This window comes from Ovis aries, chromosome 3 (genome assembly GCF_016772045.2).
Source record: "Ovis aries strain OAR_USU_Benz2616 breed Rambouillet chromosome 3, ARS-UI_Ramb_v3.0, whole genome shotgun sequence".
Taxonomy (NCBI): domain Eukaryota; kingdom Metazoa; phylum Chordata; class Mammalia; order Artiodactyla; family Bovidae; genus Ovis; species Ovis aries.
The window spans coordinates 107711510-107734137 of record NC_056056.1 but is presented as its reverse complement, the minus strand read 5'-3'; the positions used below and the strand labels follow the sequence as shown (position 1 = coordinate 107734137).

General features: G+C 34.7%; 1 protein-coding gene across 4 annotated transcripts in view; it reads left to right on the top strand.

Moving 5' to 3' along the window:
- Positions 1 to 22425, top strand: part of ZFC3H1 (zinc finger C3H1-type containing) — a 50036-nt gene extending 27611 nt beyond the window's left edge. For 2 of the 4 annotated variants that reach the window (XM_027967132.3, XM_004006191.6), the window contains exons 13-35: positions 76 to 250; positions 489 to 620; positions 979 to 1521; positions 1607 to 1716; positions 2622 to 2753; positions 2862 to 2983; positions 3883 to 3984; positions 4184 to 4303; positions 5104 to 5287; positions 6577 to 6763; positions 7957 to 8145; positions 8711 to 8948; positions 11793 to 11898; positions 11984 to 12182; positions 12737 to 12831; positions 16537 to 16647; positions 16909 to 17013; positions 17130 to 17295; positions 18413 to 18513; positions 20403 to 20504; positions 21054 to 21093; positions 21354 to 21416; positions 21546 to 22425. In XM_027967132.3, the coding sequence (XP_027822933.1) occupies positions 76 to 250; positions 489 to 620; positions 979 to 1521; positions 1607 to 1716; positions 2622 to 2753; positions 2862 to 2983; positions 3883 to 3984; positions 4184 to 4303; positions 5104 to 5287; positions 6577 to 6763; positions 7957 to 8145; positions 8711 to 8948; positions 11793 to 11898; positions 11984 to 12182; positions 12737 to 12831; positions 16537 to 16647; positions 16909 to 17013; positions 17130 to 17295; positions 18413 to 18513; positions 20403 to 20504; positions 21054 to 21093; positions 21354 to 21416; positions 21546 to 21683 (3460 nt within the window). In that variant the 3' untranslated portion in view covers positions 21684 to 22425. The remainder of the gene's footprint in view (positions 1 to 75; positions 251 to 488; positions 621 to 978; positions 1522 to 1606; positions 1717 to 2621; positions 2754 to 2861; positions 2984 to 3882; positions 3985 to 4183; positions 4304 to 5103; positions 5288 to 6576; positions 6764 to 7956; positions 8146 to 8710; positions 8949 to 11792; positions 11899 to 11983; positions 12183 to 12736; positions 12832 to 16536; positions 16648 to 16908; positions 17014 to 17129; positions 17296 to 18412; positions 18514 to 20402; positions 20505 to 21053; positions 21094 to 21353; positions 21417 to 21545) is intronic. The other 2 variants (XM_060412444.1, XM_027967133.3) reach the window with 1 other exon arrangement.
- Positions 22426 to 22628: the final 203 nt, after the last annotated feature.

Here is a 22628-nt window from a genome sequence, read left to right as displayed (position 1 = left end):
CTTTGTAAGTTTTTTATTCTGATGATGTTAGTCCACTAGTTTAGAAAAACATTAATAATTTTATTTCCCAATTAGGATTCTCTTGATGAAAGATGAATCTGTTTTAAAGAATCTAGTACAGCAAGAAGCTAAGAAGAAAGAATCTGTTCGAAATGCTGAAACAAAAATTACAAAACTTACAGAGCAGCTTCAGGCAACAGAGAAAATTCTCAGTGTCAACAGAATGTTTCTGAAGAAGCTTCAGGAACAGGTAGTGTTCTTTTTTAATTCAAATATTGTAGTTTCATGTTTACTACACATTTTTATGGGCCAAATTTTTAATAAACCCATAGACCAAAGCCATCAAAATATATAAACTATATATTGTTCTTCATTGAGACATAATGTTAGCACATTTTAATTTTCAGTTGAATACCCTAAAGCTATTATGTTTAAGAAGGTATTGCCTCTCCTAAGATTGACATTTTCAGAATTACCCTTTATTTCAGATTCACAGAGTTCAACAACGCATTACAATTAAGAAAGCTTTGACTCTGAAGTATGGAGAAGAACTTGCTAGGGCAAAGGCAGTGGCTAGTAAAGAAATAGGAAAACGTAAACTGGAACAAGATCGCCTTGGAGTAAGTTGTTGGTAGAAATATTTTATGTTTGAAAAGGAGAAGGTTTTAATAATTCTTTTGGGGGTAAGAGATGCGTGAAAAATTCAAGGTTTTTCCCTGCGTATTCAAAGAGAATAAGATTAAAGGTTTGTTTTTAAATGACATCCACACTTTTGGAAGCTTATTTTTTTATTCTTATTTTTTGTTTTTTATACACCACAAATTAGCAAATCTGTTGGAGGCTTTTGTTAAACTGTTTTATTCTTGTTATTGACTTAGTTTTATAATGTTGGCATTGTTGGGATAGCACAATTATCTTAACAAAAATTGTTTATAAAATCATAGCAATATGAAGTATTGATATCATTTTCCCCCCCAGCCAAACAAAATGATGAGACTGGACAATTCTCCAATATCAAGTCCAAGAAGGCATTCAGCAGAACTAATTGCTATGGAAAAAAGACGGTTACAAAAGCTAGAATATGAATATGCCCTGAAAATTCAGAAACTAAAAGAAGCCAGGGCCCTAAAAGCAAAGGAACAACAAAATATTGCTCCACTTGTGGAAGAAGAACCTGAATTTTCTTTACCTCAACCCTCACTTCATGACCTGACTCAAGATAAATTAAGTCTGGACACTGAAGAAAATGATGTTGATGATGAGATTCTGTCTGGTTCAAACAGAGAAAGAAGAAGATCTTTCTTAGAATCCAATTCTTTTACTAAACCTAACCTTAAGCACACCGATACACCTAACAAAGAATGTATAAACAAACCTACGAAGAATACAGTAGAAAAACCAGAACTTTTTCTAGGGTTAAAAATTGGTGAATTGCAGAAATTATATTCAAAAGCTGACAGCTTAAAACAACTGATTTTAAAAACCACCACAGGCATTTCAGACAAGGTTTTGCATGGTCAGGTAACCGAACATTTCATATTCTTTATGAAATATAGAATTCACCCTAGCCTTATTTGCCTTTTGAAATTGCTGTTTTCTTTTGCAGGAGATTTCTGTGGATGTGGATTTTGTGACAGCACAGAGTAAAACAACAGAAGTGAAGCCATGTCCATTTAGACCCTACCATAGTCCCCTTCTAGTTTTTAAATCTTACAGGTATAGAAAAAAGATTCAGTAAGCTTGAGTTTCAGGATTGCTCCTTGTTCTTAATAATATTTTAATCTTTAATGTTTGATGACAGCAGAAAAAAATTGAATCACAATCACTCAAAAAACGAGCTCGTCATTTTAGGAGATAAAAAGATTTAGGTGCTTTGTTGTAGGACTTGAACCAAACAGGAATTAAGAGTTAACTCACACTTGGGTTTATTAATTCTTATCAAATACTAATTTTTGGCTACTGATGGAATTGTGGAGAATTCTGAATTACTATCTGTTAAGGATTTTAGGAAAAGTAACTGAGAGAGATTCTTACGTGAATTTTTAATTTTGCTTTTTAATTATACTGTTACTTTAAGGAATACATTAGCTAGCTTTCATAAAATTGATTTGACATTTTCAGATGATTAACTTTGGCAGGTTGTTTTTTTTTTTGAGACTCTTTAGAAGTTGTTTAACTGTTATATTGATATGGTTTTATTAGAATCTCTGAAACTGTTAAATTGGTATGATTTAATCATAAAATTGCAAAGCACCTACCAGGTAGTATAGATTTTTTCTTTGTTTTTTTTTTGGTGGCTGGTAATATGTAGAAGAAATACCAGTGTTATATAGCATTTTATTATGTGGTTAAAAAACAAAACAAAACACTACTTTAAAAACACTAGGATATTTTTGTTCTTTGTTTTCTATTTCAGGTATTTTATGTCCTGAGTGTAGAAGTAGTGTGTCCTTTTGACTTGATATTCTGGTTGTTTTCTAGAGTTAATTTTAGTATTAAGTAATTAAATAAATAGTAAACTCAAAGCATAGACACTTTAATTGAGAAAGAAAAAAAAATGAAAAAATTTAAAATTTGCTGACGACTGTTTATGGAGCATCATAATGTGCCTCTTTTCTTAGATTTAGTCCATACTATCGAACCAAGGAAAAACTTCCCCTAAGCTCAGTATCATATAGTAATATGATCGAACCGGATCAGTGTTTCTGCCGTTTTGATTTAACAGGAACATGTAATGATGATGATTGTCAGTGGTGAGTAGTTTTTATTTGTGAATATTTTATAATTTAAAAACCAATCTTGGTCATTTAGCTTTGATATATATGCATGATTATCTTTTCTGTGTTGTTATTTTATTTTAGGCAGCATACACAAGACTATACACTTAGCCGAAAACAGCTGTTCCAGGACGTTCTGTCATATAATCTGTCTTTGATTGGCTGTTCAGAAGGAAGCACTGATGAAGAAATCGCTGCTGCTGCAGGTTTTAAAGACCTCTTGTTTCCCAAGTGAAAATTGAAATTAGGCAGTTTAAATGTTTTATATTCAGTTGTTGATATCTTTAAACAGCTATAAAAATTCAGTATAGTTATCTGTGACACCTTATCTAGATCTGCTCTGTCCAGTACAGTAGTCACTAAAACAAAAATTCACTTTCTCAGTCACTCTAACCACATGTCAGGTGCTTAGTAGCCACTCTCGAGCTTAATCTCGTGGTCAGTGGCTTCCCAGTAAGACAGTGCAGATGCGGCACACTTCCATTATTGTAGGAAATTCCTCACAGAGCTCATCCAACTAGTTCAGTTTAAAAAGAGTATGTTAACATGGTGGTTAGAACTTTTACTGATGATTTAGAAAGTCTCTATTTTTATTCCTTTTAGAAATAGAGAGGATTGGAAGTTGAGATGACTGTAGGTTCAAATTCTACAATGAAGTAAAAAGGAAGTTTTATACAGTTTGACATTGTAGAAAGTGTAGATTACTGCCAGACATTGTGTGTAAATGTTGTTAAGCTTTTCCCCAGATGTAGTGCCAAATAAGTCTTTTGGAAGTAAGGAAATTGATATTTGTTAAATTCAGTATAATCACAATTCTTAGTGATTGTAACAAAACAATCTGTTTAATCATTCCTAATTAAGGACCTTAATTTTCACTTGTTTAGGTTGCTTACTTTTTTTTCAACCCAAATTGGGGTGCGTGATATGGTAGGGTTTGCTGTATTAGTTGAGATAATGTAGACCTTGCCCTTTAGAAGTCATAGATGTTTTTGACTAGTACCTTTAATTTTTAAACTGTTCTTTTCTTCATACTCTTTAATTAGCCTCATCTCCATAATCTGTGTTTTTTATACTTTTTATGACGATAACATTGCTCTAATTTCAGAAAAATATGTTGAGAAACTTTTTGGAGTAAACAAAGATCGAATGTCAATGGACCAGATGGCTGTTCTCCTTGTGAGCAATATCAATGAAAGTAAAGGCCATAGTGAGTATATATATCTTTCTCTCACACCAAAGGACCTTATAGTTTATGAGAACAAATTTTTGGCATTATATAAAAAATATATTTATAGTTTCTGAGTAACATGATAGAATAAATTTAGCTCTTTTTGAGCACTGTTTAGTTATTTTTCAGAACTGTAAAAGACCAGTTCTGTTAACTAACAGTCTTCTATCTACTTTAGCACCTCCATTTACAACCTACAAAGATAAAAGAAAGTGGAAGCCAAAGTTTTGGAGAAAACCTATTTCAGAGAACAATTTCAGTAGTGATGAGGAACAGTCTACAGGACCAATTAAGTATGGTAAGAAGTAATTTAAGATCCAGAATCATGAAATTGTGGTGTCATTTCTTTGTCTAACACTTTGCTAATCTTTTGGTGTAATCTGTGGATGCACGCTCAATTGTTCAGCTGTGTCTGGCTTTGTGACCCCATGGACTATAGCCTGCCAGGCTCTTCTGTCCATGGAATTCTCCAGGCAAGAATACTAGAGTGGGATGCCATTTCCTCCTCCAGGGGATCTTTCTGACTCAGGGATAGAACGTGTGTTTCCTGCATCTCCTGCATTGGCAGGCGGGTTCTTTACGACTAGCTCCACCTGGGAAGCCCCTTGGTATAATCTACTAGCTTTTAAAAGTTTTTCATTTTTAAAAAGCAGTGATGCTGGTTGGTGTTTAAGGCAATTAGTTCTTCCTTATGCAAGACTACCCCTTATGTTGCAGGAATGTTGTTCCATGACCCATGTTCAGTAAATGCAAGGATCACCCTTTGGTAAATGTGAAGGCTTTAAATATTGTTAAACCTATTTGAGTGGGGAGACTGCTTCCATTTGAGAACTACTGCCTGGCCTGTGTCCTTCTTCAGAACAGGCATCCTGTTTTGTTTAATCTTTGAGTCTGTGTTTTCTGACATACAGTAGGCTCACAGAATGAATGAATTAAATGAGTGAACAAAGTAATGTATGAATGAGTGCTTTACTGTCAAGCACATCTTACATTATAATGTCAGGTTTTCATAATTATGTACTATTTGTAGATTAGAAGATGTGCTCCTTAGATCTGTGGATTAGAGAAATTGTGAGGCTAACGTACTTTTCCTTATAGCTTTCCAGCCAGAGAACCGAATAAATGTTCCAGCTCTGGATACAGTTGTCACTCCGGATGATGTCAGATACTTTACCAATGAGACTGATGACATTGCGAATTTAGAAGCAAGTGTGCTAGAAAATCCTTCTCATGTACAACTTTGGCTCAAGCTTGCATACAAGTACTTGAACCAAAATGAGGGGTAGGTCTCCTTCTAATCTTTGTGTAAGCTGTTGCACTTTTATATTTTTATGTTTGAGGTTTATTTCATCTCTGGTAATCAGGTTTCCCTCCTAGTATCAGTGGAGCCTTTGTTTTTCGACAAAGCGAAAAGTCCTTAATTGTGTAAAAGCTGTTAGAAAAAGTTTAAGATTACATCTTGAGTTATGTGCATGGCTCAGTGTATGGGTAATAACTTAGCTACAATCTTTAACTTAAGTAGGCCACTTCAAAGTAGTATCAGTTAAAATAGTAAATTCTCAGCAGTCCAAGAATTAATCATTGCATTTTTTAATAAGTCAGGTAGTCATGGTCTCTTAATAAAATTTGGACAGAGTCACAGTGTAACAGGTTAAATTTTATGTTAATTATCATTTAGAGATTTAAAGGTTGTCTAAGAACCTCTAAATTCTGGTGGACTGAGTTTCTGTGTCAGTGTTACATTATGTATATTCACATAAGATAAATATTAATTTATCTCAAAAATGACAACTCCTATTACATAATTATATTTTCTGACTCCTACCTATTGATAGGGTTGCAGAAATAATCTTTTATGACCAGGAGTAACATTTATTGCTATAATTTTGAAATTATAATAGGTTTTTTTTTTTTTAAGGCTGCTTTATCTAAAAACTTTTTTAAGGTAGCACTACAAAATGCTAGTACATCACACATACCTGAATATGGTGCTTTTTAACTTGCTTTATGTGTCATTTTCATGTTAATGGGATAAGTTAAAGTGTTTTCTCTTCTGACTCATTTACTGAATGAAGGCCCAAAAACTGTGCATTGTTTTATGAACAGGATCATGAGAGACAATTTTCTTCTCCAAGAGACAACAAGCACTTGACTGTTGAAAAGAACTATTATATTGAAAGCCTTGATTATTTTGTGCTGGTAGTAGCTGGCCTTGAGAATTGTTTCCCATTCCCAGGCCACTGTAAATCATGAGATATTGCTGAATATGGACAGAAAGCACATTTGAAGTTGATGATCTAGTGGTTTTACAACACCATATTTTTATCTGGTAAATGCACATTGAACATGCACTTAAAAAGGAATTGTTGGCTTTATGGGAAAATCAGGACTTTTTTTGGACAAATGTGATATAAAATTTTAATCTACTTCTCTTTATCGTAGAGAATTCTAGCTTCTTGGTAGGTTCTAATAGAAAATGGAATTTAAAAGTTGACTTATTAGACTACAGTGATTTAAAAAGTATTTTCAGGCATTAAAAAAGATGCTCCTCCTTTTCTTTCAAATATGTAGGCTGTGTTCAGAGTCTTTGGATTCTGCTTTAAATGTTCTGGCTCGAGCTTTGGAAAACAACAAAGACAATCCAGAAATTTGGTGCCATTATCTCAGATTGTTCTCAAAAAGAGGAACCAAGGAGGAGGTGCAGGAAATGTGTGAAACAGCTGTTGAATATGCGCCTGATTATCAAAGTTTTTGGACTGTGAGTAGAAACAATAAAGTGGTATATGTGTGTGCATTATCAAATAATTCTTCAGGCCATCTTAAATACTGATGTATAACTTCATAGATTATATGTTTTGTCTGCATACAGATATAATAATAAGCTTACTTTCACTGTCCAGTAACCTTAAAACCACTTCTCTGGGTCCAGATTAATTTAAACTAAAAAAGAAAACAGTATTTAGTGAAGAGGTGTTTTTATGTTGTTGTTGTTTACTTTATTGGTAATGAAAAAAGATAAACATTTTAAAGCATTTCACACTTACCTATTCATAAGCAATTTTATTTTGGACAAATTAAGTGAATTTTTGCTAAGTATCTGAAAATAATTTATAAAAACTTTTTATGCTTGTGTAACATTTTCATGAAGGCCAGAAAACGTTTTGGTCTTTTTATTATGTTCTCATTACTTATGAAAATAATCTGTAAATCATACTAATATTGAACCTTGCCAAATTAAAAAGATTTGGTGACAAAGTTTTTCCTCATTCTCTGAGAAAATGGGATGTTGCCTACCTATGTTTAAAATTATAATTACTCTGCTTGTAAATATTCATTGATATGTGAAGTTTTACTAGCTGAACTCAGGAATTATTAGACCCAGATAAGCTTTCATATAAGCCTATGGCTGTCAGATCTGTCATTTACTTGCTAACTGGAGTTCAGAACAGACAGACTTGGATGACATGACACCTTTAGTGAATGAACACGCCACTTTCTTATTCCCCCAACTCACTGAACGGATTCAGACAGTGAGAAATGCTTGAGTTTAACCTGAAGCTTTATATCAAAATTAATGCTGTTGATCAACTCAAGTTACAGTGTGTAATGTTTGTCCTGAAGTTGTTTGGTCTTTAAAGGACTTCCTAATTCTTGCAGTTATTTTGTCACATTTCTTATATGAATGTTATTCTTGAAATGTTTATATAGTCACACACCTGAGCAGTGCAAATTGTATGTGGTCATAAACACATGAGCCTCTGTTGTTTTAGTTGTCATCTGATTCCACTATCCAGCTTAGTACTGGAAGATGTGTTTATACATATTTTTAATTATCCTTTTTGCAGAAATTGAATTTTTAATGTATGACATTTTCTTAGTGAAATGTGAAAAATCTTGAGTATGAGATATTCTTATGAAGTAGGACTAACCATATGAAATCCCTTTGGACAGTTTCTGCACCTGGAAAGCACCTTTGAAGAAAAAGATTACGTATGTGAGAGAATGGTGGAGTTTCTCATGGGAGCAGCCAAGAGGGAAGCATCAGATACTCTGTCCTTTCAACTTTTAGAGGCTCTTTTGTTTAGAGTTCAGCTGCACATATTTACTGGAAGATGCCAAAGTGCACTTGCAATTTTACAGGTAAGCATTTATTACAGCATTTAACGACATTCTAAATCTTTGCCACTTTTTAGTAAGTTGTGTGAATTTGGGCAAGTTTGTGACTGTTTCCTACTTTGCTTATTAGTAGGGATAAAATCTTTAGAACACTCTTTAGAATATTTATGAGGTTTAAATGAAGATAATACTTGTTGAGTACCCACCAGAATAAACTTCAATATTCTGGGGATTCACACCATTAAGGGGATTAGTCCATAGTGAAAACCTTCCATATGGGTGTGGTGGGCTTTTTTGTTTGTCATTTTTATTCTTACTAGATTCTGAATGTTAAGACACTTTATAGATAAATTTAACCTTTTCATTAATTATGTCATAAACCTTAGTATAGTGAAAATTACGCTAATCTGTTACTGATCTCTAAAGAGTTTTTTCATTTAAAAAATTGGTGACTATCAAAAATTGGACTTAGCTGTTTAAGAAACATGCCAAAGAAATAAAACACTTCTAATCTTCTTTGCCTTTGCAGTTGAATCTTATTAGGAATATTTTTAAAAACACCTTCAGATTATTTTTCCATTTTACCTAGAATGCATTGAAATTGGCTAATGATGGAATAGTAGCTGAATACCTTAAAACAAGTGATCGATGTTTGGCATGGCTGGCCTACATACATCTTATTGAATTCAACATTCTTCCTTCAAAATTTTATGATCCATCTAATGCCAATCCTTCAAGAATTGTTAACATAGAACCATTTGTAATGCCGTGGCAAGCAGTTCAAGATGTAAAGACTAATCCTGACATGTTGTTTGCAGTATTTGAAGGTAAGTATAAACGTTTATAAATTATTTAGAACATCAGCTTATTGCTTACTATGATTCTTCATAATAAAGTGAAATAAATTTATGTATTGCAAATTGTAGTTTATTTTTTTTTAAAGATTTATTTATCTTTATTTTTGGCTGTGGTGGGTCTTTGTTGCTGCACGCAGGCTTTTCTCTAGTTGCAGTGAGTGGGGGCTGCTCTTTCTTGAGGTGTGCGGGCTTCAGTAGTGGTGGCACCTAGGCTTAGTTGCTCCTGCTGCATATGGCATCTTCCTGAAACAGGGATCAAACTGGTGTCCCTTACATTGCAAGGCAGATTCTTAACCACTTGACTACCAGCGAAGCCCCTGTAGTTTTGTTATAGAAATGCTTTAAAGATTAAATCAGATAAAGTGAGCATGGTCATGGGTGAAAACCAGGAACTGTACTGCATTACATAGGTTTTCTGACTACGGCAAAGGGTTTCAGCTAAGCATGTAAATAATACAGCATGTTTACGTAGGTTTAATGAGTTGATTGAGTCACAGAACCAAGTAAATTTTGTAAAGCAATCTATCAATGTGAAAGTTAAAAAATAATACCTTATTTTTTCAAGTAGTTAGTATTTTCTCCCTCAGTCAGTTGAGTTTGATTCCTCTCTTTACTAACCAAGGTATCTGCTTTGAAATATAAAGTCTGTTCCCTTCTAATAAGAAGTATATAGCCTAGTCAGAAGATAAAATCTACACATATAACATCAGTCAACATAAGAGAAGTATAACTGTCTCAGCATATAGTCTAAATTCTGTGCTGAGAGAAGAGGCTGGGATCTGTGATTTAGAGAATTACATGGTGCAGGCCATAAACCTAAAGGGAAGAGGTTACTGCAGGTTGGCACGATCAAGTATGTCTCCATAGAACAGTTAGGACTTGGAGCTGCACTTTGAAGGTGGATTGTGATGTGACTGACACAGTGAACCTCATTCTCGAAGCTGGGACTCTGTTTTATTTCTGTTTCTCAAGGGCCTGTAATGTCTGGCTGAGTGCTTAGTAAATGTTCGTTGAATAAACTAGGGAAGAAAAAAGTAAACGAAGGGCATTCCTATTAGGGGAAGTAAGTAAACAAAAAGCAACAAGTAGATAAGAATTGGTGCAATGTATTTAAAGAGAAATTAGAAGACGGAAGAGTCCTTATCAGAATGAGTTGTGATGTTTAGTTGCTAAGTCGTGTCTGACTCTTTTGCAATCCCATGGACTTCAGCCTGCCAGGGTCCCTCTGTCCATGGTATTTCCCAGGCAAGAATACTGGAGTGGCTTGCCATTTCCTTCTCCAATCAAAGGGAGACTTTTGTGATAAAGAATAGTAGGAATTAAACTAGATATGTGAAATGATACTAGGTTTTCAGAAAGTTTGTGTGGTAGGTTTGATGGCAATAGAGAATCTTTAAGAAAGAAAGAATGTGCTGGAGAGAAATTATACCAAAGGTAGTAAAACCAACCAGAAGCCAATCGCCATAACTGAGGCATTAAAGAAAGTAACCTGGGAAAGAGTATTTATTGGAGATATCTAAGAGACAGATTAAATATCAGGGAAGAAGAGAAAAAATAGTCAAAGATGATTTCAGGGTTTTGAGTCCAGGAAAAGGAAAGCATGCTAATAGAAAATTGGTGAATTGGAAAGACTGCCAGTCAGAGTGTGAATGATAATTGGTGTGACTGATAATTGGTCACCCAAGTAGAAATACTTGTTGCTAGAAGGAGACAAGGAAGTATACCTTAAATGGACAGTTAATGGAGAGAAATGGATTTGAAAGTTATCAACATAGAAATTATTGTATTAGTATTTTGCAATTTTTAATGTGCTCCCGCAGTAAGTTATTTAATAGTTGAATGAGACCAAGAAAAAATACAAACAATCTCTTAGAAGCAGAAGCAAGCAGAAATTAAGAACATTATCATATGCTAATATAAAGATAGATTTGTTTAGATAGGATACTTAAAAGCTAACTTCACAAGTGCTATTTCAGAGTGGCTTTCACTTAGCAAATCTAAGTAGTTTAGCTTAGCAAATCTTCTAAGTTTAACCTAGCAAATCTGAGAAGTCATATCACTATTGGGCAGGAAGGAAATGGTGACAGTGGTGCAGAGTGAAACAATGGAGGACTATTCTCTAAGAAGCAGATCAAGTAAAGGACTCTTTATAAAGGGAAAAGTGTTCTGAAAGAAGAATTGTATAAATCTTAATTATGTTGAATTGGTTCATAGTGCTTTTCAGGTCTTCTGTATCCTTCTATTTGCCTTTATATTCATTCTGTTAGTGTTTGAGAGTTTGGTATTGAAGCTCCTACTAAAAATCTTAATAACTTAAAAAATTATAGTATATAGAACTATATGTAACTCTGTTCTGTATTTTCCAGTTGTCCTGTAAATGTGTTACCATACTTTCATAATTTACAAAAAGAAAAGAAGTTTCAAAAAAAGATAGGGAAAGTGTTAACCATGACAGAAAACTGGGGGAAAAGAAAATCAAGTTTAGAGGGATGTATTTAAATGACTGTAGATTAGCAGAGCAAGTCCTCTTGAAGCAGGTGAGAGAAAGATGAAAAGATAATTGATTCTTTAATTTTCTTGATACAGTTTTTTTAGAATCTAGTATAAATGCAAAGATATATATTTAGATGCAAGAGCTAATAATGGATGTTTTATTCTTAACAGGAAAGTGAGGATAAGAACAGTTTTAGGAGTTTGGAGATAATCTGAAATATCTCTTTTAGGTGAAAGCTTTGAGCTTAATAAAGGTGAATAAGATATGGTCAAACAAAAGAAGAAAAATTCATTTTGTATTTGATTCATGTTTTTGGGTAGATGCGGTGAAGGCTTGCACAGATGAGAGCCTTACTGTTGAGGAAAGAGTAGAGACCTGTGTCCCACTTTACACAAACATGATTGTTCTGCACCAGCTTCTTGAGAGGTAAAACTTAATTGACAACCAGTTAATTAACCTCATATTAAAAATCAATTTTTCATGTGTTAAGATGTGTGTTTTTCTTGTGAAGGTATGAGGCTGCAGTGGAGCTTTGTAAATGTTTATTGGAATCATGTCCCATGAACTGCCAGTTGTTGGAATCCCTTGCTGCGTTATATTTGAAAATGAATCAGCATGACAAAGCCAGGGCAGTGTGGCTTACTGCATTTGAAAAAAACCCTCAGAATGCAGAAGTTTTTTATCATACATGCAAATTCTTCATTTTACAGGTAAAAAAAAAGAAAAAAATTCTTTGTTTTTCATAATTCTTAAATATGATGTTTTTGTTTCACATTCATTTGTCCTTTAAGATGTTTCAGGCATCAGGCTCTCCGGGATGTTTTACTGATTGTCTGCCCTTTGCAAACTGTATTAGGTATTCCTTCTCTTTCTTCCAGAATACTCCATCCATAGTTCAGCCATTGTATCACATTGTGAATTTGCTTATGGCTACTTTATATTATATACGAAGAACTCCTAGAGGGAAAAGAGCTTCCCTACTCCTCACCTAGCACAGAGCCAAACATGTAATAGAGCTTAGTGGCTAATTGGTGAAATTGGTGAATGAAATTTGCTTATGGTATATTGGATGTTAAGCTGTTTATTGGTTAATTCAGTTTGAAGATCAAAATACAAAAGTCATCTCTACCTCCACCTACTCAAAAAACCTAATCTACTCATTTTTTGGGGGGTGATGTTGATGGTGGGGCTTTTCCTCCCTTGAAAGATTTTAATTAGACATTGTAAGCCTAATGTATATCTCTCCTCCCTCTTTTAAAAATAGAATCGAGGAGATAATCTTCTTCCATTTTTGCGGAAGTTTATTGCATCCTTCTTTAAACCTGGGTTTGAGAAGTATAGTAACTTGGATCTGTTTCGGTAAGTTTGTAGAAGACTGAGAAATGGTGTAGCTTAGTGGAAAGACTACCAGTTTTTGGTGGATTGATTATATTTTAGGTTAGATTTTTTTTTTTAAAGATACTTGAATACCCTCTTATAGATCTGTTATAAGAGCAATAAAATTTAGTAAAAATGGACACAAAATGTAAAATGCTCTATACTCTGTATTAAGAACACTTATAAAGGAAGTTTTGTATTAACACTATGGTGATCCATTCTGTTTTTAATTATTGTCATTGTTAACTTTAGCACTTAATACTGTATCAACAGACTATCCTGAGATAATCTCAGTGATTTATGGAAAAATAAATTTCAAATTATTGGATTGGTGACTTAAAGTGAATCTAAATAATATGCCTTTTTGAAAAAAAAATTCTGAAGAGGACTGCTTCAACTGCTTCAACTTCTGAAAGGTTGTTGAGTTAGAACCTTCAGCGAATTTTCTTTTCAACCATCACTCTCAGTGGCTTATTGAGAATTCTGTATTTACTGCCTTTATTTGCTTCCCTGTGAGTTCTTGTTCTAACAACAGTAAGAGGCCACAGCACATCATAAGGAGTGGGTTTTTTGGAGGCTTTTAAAAAGTTCTCTTTTATTCTTCCTCCTTATCTTTCAGTAGGGATCAGCAGACTTTTTTTCTTAAGGTCCAGATACTAAATATGTTAGACTTGCAAGCCATATGGCCTGTCACTACTAGTCAGCCTTGCTTTCATAACAGGAAAGCAGCTGTAGACAGTATATAAATGAATGAGCATCGCTGTGTTCCAATCAAAGTTTATTTATGACAATGGATTCGTTTGCTGAGCATGAGTGAAATAGCATTGAAAGGAAAATATCGTGATACAGCTTTGTTATTTTACGTTAGGAAGAGCTGGGAAGGAAGGTCTAAGCTGAATGTCTCCTAGAAAGGATTCTTATAGAAACTACTGAGCAGAGGCAAAGTCTTGGATTTATATGTGCAAGTCTGATGCCTACATGCAGTTTTGTTTTCTTAGGTACCCCTCCCTGCATCCTACCCCTCAGTATTATAATGTTATATAAAAACATATTTTCAAAAATAACCCACATTTTGTTAAGTCAGTGGTTTATCTGCTGTAGATTTTGAAATTTGACAAAAAAAGTTTGGGGTCACTATTCTTTACCAGACCTGAGGCTTTTCTTCTGTCCTCTGATAGTTGCCAGTTTATTGACATCATGATTTTAGTGCTCTTCCTAAAGGTCTTTCTGCTTTTCTATACCTAGATTAACATCTTACAGTTAATTACAAAAAAATAATTTGAAAGGCAAATTAAAGATGAGAAATTAAGAGATTGTTCAGCTTCCACATGCTGACTTTCTCCCTATTGGAGTTAGATTGCTTTAACATTTCAGAGCACAGGTTAAATTCAAGGCTGAACAAGACTTTTTAAAACTTGACAATTCTGATTTTCCTTTTGGCATGAAGGTAAATATTTTAGCTTTGAAGAAAATGCTGCCAGTTTGTGCCGTGGTCAGAAATGTTGAGATCTTCTTGATGTCAGCCTAATAAAGTAGAAATTTAGTCTGGGTCAATAAAAATTTGAAAGTGGGCTACCTCCAGATAATCTTCTCATTGTTTACTAAGTCATTTTGCTTAATTAATTTGTTACTGTAGAGGCATAATTCACAGTTCACCAAGAATTATGAGGAAAAAATGTCCTGTGCTTAGTTTATATAGACAATTTGAAGTCCTTCTTTACACAGTGCATTTCCGTTAACTGAGGAAATTGTTTTTGAATCAAATATTAAGAGAATGGCAGTAAGTTAGAGAATGTTCAGCATTGCCATACTTCCTGCTGCTGCTAAGTCTCGTCAGTTGTGTCTGACTCTGTGCGACCCCATCCCTGGGATTCTCCAGGCAAGAACACTGGAGTGGGTTGCCATTTCCTTCTCCAGTGCATGAAAGTGAAAAGTGAAAGTGAAGTCTCTCAGTCGTGTCCGACCTTCAGTGACCCCATGGACTGCAGCCTACCAGGCTCCTCCATCCATGGGATTTTCCAGGCAAGAGTACTGGCGTGGGGTGCCATTGCCTTCTCCAGCCATACTTACTAGTATTGATAAAACAAATTTTTTTGGCCACACCACTCAGTATGTGGGAACTTAGCCCCAGACCAGGGATTGAACCCATGCCCTCTGCATTGGAAGCTCAGAGTCTTAACCACTGAACCACCAGGGTAGTCCCTGATACAGATATTTTTAATTATTATAAAAGAGCTAAAGCTTATTAATAGTTGTCAGTGCTCTTAATAGGTTCAAAATATTCTTATTTCATGAGTAGAAATTGTAAAGTACTTAGAACTGTAATATTAGAATTGGAGTCTCGTTTCTCTTTCTGTGTAACATTTAGTATAAATTTTATGCTGTAAAATTTTGCGTGTCAAATTTAGTATAAAAACAGAGCTAGAAGCAGTAATTTTCATGTGTTTCAAATCAATTTGAATATTAGTAGATAACCATAAAAATTAACATGGGGGTTTCATTCACCTTACTGAGGTTAGTAAGGATAATCTTACACAGATGAGAGTTGAGGTTGTCTTCTCTTACTTACCTCAGTTTTGAGGAAAGCTGATACTCTTAGAAGTTCAGTGATTAGCTCATGGTGATACAGCTAGTTATGGCAAAGCTGGGATGATAACTTCTAGATTTACCATTTCTTCCCTGTCTTATGCCTCTCCACTCAACTCTTCCCCACCCCAGACCCCATACAGCCTCTCTAATACATTGAAACGTAGTCCCTTGAAATAATTTTTTAAATCCAGTTGGTTGTCCTTGTTGAAATCAGTGTATTTCCTTTAAAAACGTTGTTCCTGAAGATGCTGGTAGTGTTATACACACAGATTCAAATATATTGGAAATCTGAATTAGCAAAGTCAAGAAAATAGTTTTTAGTATCCTTTAGTATTGTGGCTTTTTAAGAGCAGAGTTTATTTTTCAGTATTTCTCAGTCTTACTTGATCATAGACCTCTTTTTGACAAGTGTCTTATGGGCCAATATGTTATAGTATACACTTTGATATGTCTTAAATTAAGTATAGTGGTATTTGTCTGTATGTATGTTATTTGAGGGAGAAACAGTTTTCAGATAGCAAGTTTTGTAACTCAGAATTTTTTCTTTACAAGAATGTACAGATTTTGTGGGTAGTCTCATTTGTTCTCTGTTTTAAATTAGATTTCATTAGATGATTATGGTGGTTTGTTTAATTTGAGCTAAAGATTTTTAAAAATTTGTTTTAGAAGAGTTATTTAAGTAAGTGGTGGTGGTGGTGTAGTCACTGAGTCGTGTTCGACTCTTATGACCCCATGGACTGTAGCCCACCAGACTCTGTCCATGGGATTTCCCAGGCAAGACTACTAGACCGGGTTGCCATTTCCTTCTCCAGAGAGGTTCTTCCCGACCCGGGAATTGAATTTGGGTCTCATGCATTGCAGGGAGATTCTTTACCGACTGAGCTACAAGGGAATCCCATTTAAGTAGGTAGAAGATAATAAATATATGATGCTAGAGATGTGACCAAAATGATATGGTATACACCCCAAAATAAAGTCTCATTACCTGATAAAAATATTTCAAGGAAATTTTAGTTGAAACTGAGGACTTTTAAAAAAGTATTAATAATCCATATATACACAGGCATAATTTTAAAGAGTATGGTTTTTTCCCCTCAGGTATCTCCTGAATATCCCAGGACCACTTGACATTCCAGCCTGTTTATGTAAAGGAAATTTTGATGATGAAATGTTTAACCACCAAGTTCCTTATTTGTGGCTGATATACTGGTGAGACATCTACTGTGGAGAGAAATGTTGCATATGAGGCTTGCACTTGTTATTTACTACTGAACTACACTAAATTAAAATTGACCTGTTGTTAAAATCATTGAAGCAGAATTGAAGGGATGCTAAGGTTTATTCATTATTAAAGAAGATCAAAAGAAGGATTCCATTGTAATAATATCTGTAGTGTTTATACTTTGTCAGTCCTTTATCTAATTGAATTGAGCTGTAGACATACAATGTTTTCCTTCATTTTTTAAACAGCCTTTGTCATCCTCTTCAATCAAGTATTAAAGAGACAGTGGAGGCATATGAGGCAGCATTAGGGGTGGCCATGAGATCTGATATAGTGCAGAAGATTTGGATGGAGTAAGTTTAGTTCCTCTTAATAAGAATGGGATTTGAAATAAGGGAAATTGGTTGGGTTTCTTCTTAGAGAATTTCTGGCTTAATTATTCTAAATTATAATATTTTTCTTTTGGCAGTTATCTTGTCTTTGCCAATAATAGAGCTGCTGGATCCAGAAACAAAGTCCAAGAATTCAAATTTTTTACTGATTTAGTGAATAGATGTTTGGTTACAGTCCCTGCCCGATATCCCATTCCTTTTAGCAGTGCTGATTACTGGTCCAACTATGAATTTCACAATAGGGTAAGAGCTTAAAACTTTTTCTCTTTAGATATTTGTACAAAAGAAGGGAACTTAAATGATAGCAAAACTCCTGTTTAATATCAGGAGAGCTTTTCTTAGGACCACTTTGCTAGCATTTACTATTATTCTTGACCTTGTTTTCTATTTATCTCTTCAAAGTCTCAAAACAGAGCCCTTTAAAGTTCAGTTAAGATAAATGTGCATATTAATTATGTTCTACTTAAGCAAATTTAACATTGAAGCACAAGTGAAGTGATATTAAGGTTTAATACATATTTAAAAAGAGAGATCAAAAGAAGTAACTGTAATAATATCAGTAATATTTTTCTTGAGTAACTGGAAATTTTACTGAATGAAAAATTCTGTAACTTTAAAATGAATAATAATGTCCTTACGTGTTGTAGCTGCTCTTTGTATCAGTATTTTGTCAAGAAAATATAGGCATACGTGGGACATAAGAAAGCTGAAATCAGATGACGTTTGAATTTTTAAAGTAGAATCTGAATATTCATATGTTTATAAGGTCATCATCTTACAGGCAGTGAAGCAAAGTGTTCTTTTAAAATTGTTTTGTTTTCAGAGACCCCTATTATTCAGTGCAGTGTAAATTTAAATCTACTCCTGCCTAAAGCTCAGTGTAGACTAAAACATCTCTGTGTTTTATTTTTTTGGTGGGTTGGTTTTGTTGCTAATCAGGATAACCAATTACTGTGCTTTGTACTTCTATGCCATTCTTTATCCCAGGATCTCAAACCACTTAATGGACATTAAGTCATTTATACATGGGCATTCCTTGAGCAAGATGTGGCAGGTATTACTAGCCCTATGACTTGCCCAGCTATACAGCAAGTAAAGGTAGACTCAGGAATAAAAACCCAGACCCCTGGCCGCTCGTCAGTGTTCTCAGTCCATGGCTGTCCTCACTGGATCATAGTTCCTAATACATACTTGGAAAGTCACTGATATAGTTAATGATAGGAACTGTAACTCACAGCATCATATAGTACTGTAATTTATACATTCATGTCTTAAAGACCATTTTAGTTTTCTCATTAAAACACATAGGTAATTGGATTTCACATTTTGTTGCGTTCCTTTCCCCCCTCAACCTTTACAGGTTATTTTCTTTTATTTGAGCTGTGTTCCAAAGACCCAGCATTCCAAAACCTTGGAACGGTTTTGCTCAATTATGCCAACTAATTCTGGACTTGCACTGAGGTAAGGAAAAATAAAATTCTCAGTTCAATTGTATCGGCTCTTCATATAAAATGATTCTTGAAAACTTAATAAGAATAGTCTCTACTTTCACTATTTCCTCATTCCACTTTAATTTCAGAGCTGTTAAGCAATACGTAGTTTTTCACGTAAAAGTGATTGTAAAAATCTAGTCACTTCAGAAAACTGCAGATTATAAGGGGACAAGAGAGAAAGAGAGAAGCAGCCATCCATATATATTTTAGTTACTATGACTTCATTTAGGTCAGTCATTCTCAAATATTAGCATGCATCAGAATCTCCTGGGATACTCATTTAAAATGCAGTTTCTTGAGTTATAGCTCTCTAATGATATTGGAGAAACACTCATCCATGGATTTCATACATTCGGTTAGCTTTTTTTTTAGAGCATTGGTTTGTAGTTTTTCTGCCCTGATAGAATAAAATCCATTTTAACTAAAGAACTGTGCTTTTTGATTCAAAAAGGTACTCTGCATACTATCGCTCTGGCTTCTGCTTGTGCCATCATTTCCACTGCATCAGTTGTGTCTTATGCTTCTAAGCTTGTTTTACGGATTATAAGGTGCCTAAGGACTTCTCAGGTGGCTCAGTGGTAAAGAATCCGTCTGCCGATGCAGGAGACACAGGAGAAGCGGGTTCTATCCCTGGGTTGGGAAGTTCCCCTGGAGGAGGAAATGGCAACTCACTCCAGTATTCTTGCCTGGAAAATCCCATGGACAGAGGAGCCTGGCAGGCTGCATTCCATGGGATGACAGAGTCGGGCACGACTTAGCGACCGAACGCGCACTCACACAAGGTGCCTAAAGTGGTTATCAGAGATTCCTTTATGTTTACATTCCACTTAGCATGTATGTGGAAAAATGGTGTAAGGGACTGAAAAAAATTCAAAAGCCTAAGACTATGACAAAAATAACAACACTACAGTGTTTTATAATAAAAATTCTCAGTAAGCATGCTAATCTACCAAAGTTAATTACAGAAATTTGTATTATAAATCATCACTTTTGGTAAAACATGTGAAATAGAAAATGTAGTGGTATTTGACTAGTTTCTGTAATGGGTGGGTGTTTTGGAATATAGGTAGTTTAATTGTTGGTTTTGTTGGTAAAGCTCCACTTTTGATCATTCTTATTTCCTTCTAATCATTCCTGTCCTGTTTTTTTCAGAATAGAGAACTTAATAATTAGTCAATGTACTTATTACATTTTAGCTCAAGGAAATTAAGTGTACTCTGTTTATTAAAGAAAGAAAAATACTAAGAAATCATATTAATATTTCAGTTCATTATTTTAGAAGACTTGGGGCTTAAAGGAGGGGCGTGTAGAGTGTTAATTTGGAGAGGTGCTTTGGTATCCTGTAGGAATACTATTGGAGAATGCAATGGCACCCCACTCCAGTACTCTCGCCTGGAAAATCCCATGGATGGAGGAGCCTGGTGGGCTGTAGTCCATGGAGTCGCGAAGAGTCAGACATGACTGAGCGACTTCACTTTCACTTTTCACTTTCCTGAATTGGAGAAGGAAATGGCAACCCACTCCGGTGTTCTTGCCTGGAGAATCCTAGGGACGGGGGAGCCTGGTGGGCTACTGTCTATGGGGTTGCACAGAGTTGGACACAACTGAAGCGACTTAGCAGCAGTAGCAGCAGGAATACTGTTAGTTTGTTGAAGATGGTATGGACCTTTTGCTAGTTTGCATGTTTCTTTCACAGGGTAATTTTAATAAGAGGCTTCCTACAACTACTTGCTGAATAGCCTTGATGGAAGTTAATGGATCAAAAATTATAACTAATCAAACATTCTGCTCATAGAGCACATTTGAGTGCCTCATGCTTGCAATGATTTTGTTCATTCCCCTGAATGTACTTTACAGGCTACTTCAACATGAATGGGAAGAAAGCAACGTTCAGATTCTGAAACTTCAAGCCAAGATGTTTACATATAATATCCCAACATGCCTGGCCACCTGGAAAATGTAATGCAACAATCTTGTACATGTTCTTATAGCAAATGCTTTTATTTATAAGGTTTGCTCCAGACAGGTAAAAATCTGAAATGACATCTGTTTCTCCACGCGGAGAGATCTCTAATTTAGATTAATTTTCCTTGAAGGAGAATATGTGGATAACAATACTGTTACGAAACAGATCTGTTATACACATTTTAAGAGTGTCTCTTTAAAAATGCAGGGTTTTCCCCCTTTTACAATTGGATGTCTTCTTTCTTTTGTACGTGTTAGTGCTAATTATTATTTTTTTACTATCAATTATGAGTATTTTTCATGAACCTTAATTTATGTTCAGAACACTGGTCTGCTTTATTATTGTAAAGTTGATAATTGATAAAAATTGTTGAATTTTTCTTTTCACTATAGGTTACCCTCCTTGGAAGTTTAGCCTGTTACTTTCAGGAAGTTTTGTTCTCAGATTCCCACAGTCAGTATTCTGCGAGTGGTAGTATTTCATTTTGTTCGAAGATATATAAATTTTTTTTTCCTTTTCTATATTCCTTTTTTTTTTCTTAGAGCCATTGCTGCTGAGATTGTTCTAAAGGGACAAAGAGAGGTAAGCCATGATTATCGATGGGTTGTTTTTTTTTTTTTTTAAGTAGTTATTCTGCCCTTTTTGTTGACTTCTCAATTTAAAAGGATTAAAGTATGGAAGTTAACATCCTAAGAACTCTACATGTTTCGAAACTCCAAAACCCAATATAACCATTTTGTCTTGAGTGTTGTTATATTATGAAGTACCATTCAGATGGTTAGGGTCATGAAGGGGTTTTCACCACATTTCCTGATGCAATTGCATATATATCTGTCTTATAGGTCCACCGTTTATATCAGAGAGCCTTACAGAAGTTACCTCTTTGTGCATCACTGTGGAAAGATGTAATGCTTTTTATCTTTTATTTCATCTTGAAGTTTTCCTATAAATTTTCTGCATGTGCCATATCCATTGATGTGGTAATGCTTAAAATCTAGCTAAGTCTTACTTCTATGCTTCCCTGTCTTTTACAGCAACTCTTGTTTGAAGCATCAGAAGGAGGTAAAACTGATAACCTGAGAAAACTAGTTTCCAAGTGCCAAGAGATTGGAGTCAGCCTAAATGAGCTCTTAAATTTAAACAGTTACAAAACAGAAAGCAAGAATCACTGAACACTGGGTGCAGTCAGTTCTAAGTCCTTTTAATAATTGCCAAAATTATTTGAATGATCCTTCAAGATTAGGCTGATCCCTGGCTAAGGTCTGTGTAAGGCAGACAAGCATTACTGATCATATCAAGTCCCATACAATATCCTATCCTCAAAACCGGAAGCAATGAACATGACCCTCTTCGGTTGGATAAATGAACTTCCTGTTTGGCCTGCTTCTGGGCCCTGCCAGATTCTCATAACATCATGTACGTAAGTATAGTTCCTCAAAGTGACTGACATTTATTTTCATTTTGCTTTGTTTTTGTTTTTATTTTTTACTTTTCCCCCTTCCTTTATGTTGTGCTATTCCTGATTCACTTGACACTCTCTGATGCCTGAGAGATTCTTGTTTGGGATTTAATTTCCAGGGCTGTGTTTACAGTAAAAAGCCGGCAGTCCCTTTTAGTTTTTCCTCTTTAAACCTTTTGAGATTCTTCATTTCAGGATCTAAAACTTAAGCAGTCCATCTTAAGGAAAGTGTAACTGCCATGGCCACAAGTCTGCTAGTTGCACTTGAAAGCTCTAACAGGGTGGTTTATTGCCCTTTCTACGTTCTGGACTCCTTGCCGAGACTGTTTAACTTGAAGATTAAAGAAACTATTGCAAATGCCAGTGCATCAGAACCTAAGAGTGGTCAAATATTATGTGCAATTTTTTTGTAAAGAAATTTTAATTTATAATAAAGTTTAACAGTTTAAAGAACAGTTAATATTTGAACTGCTTTGTATGGCAATACTACTTTGTAGTATTAAAATTGTTTATAAAATATTTTTAATATAAGTTAACTTTTTGAAAAATGTTGCTGTCTTTATTCACTTTTCACACTCCGGTGGGAAAGGGTAGAAGTAGGAGATACGGATATTCACTGTGACTATATCAGTACCTTCTTATCCTGAACATGCTTTCC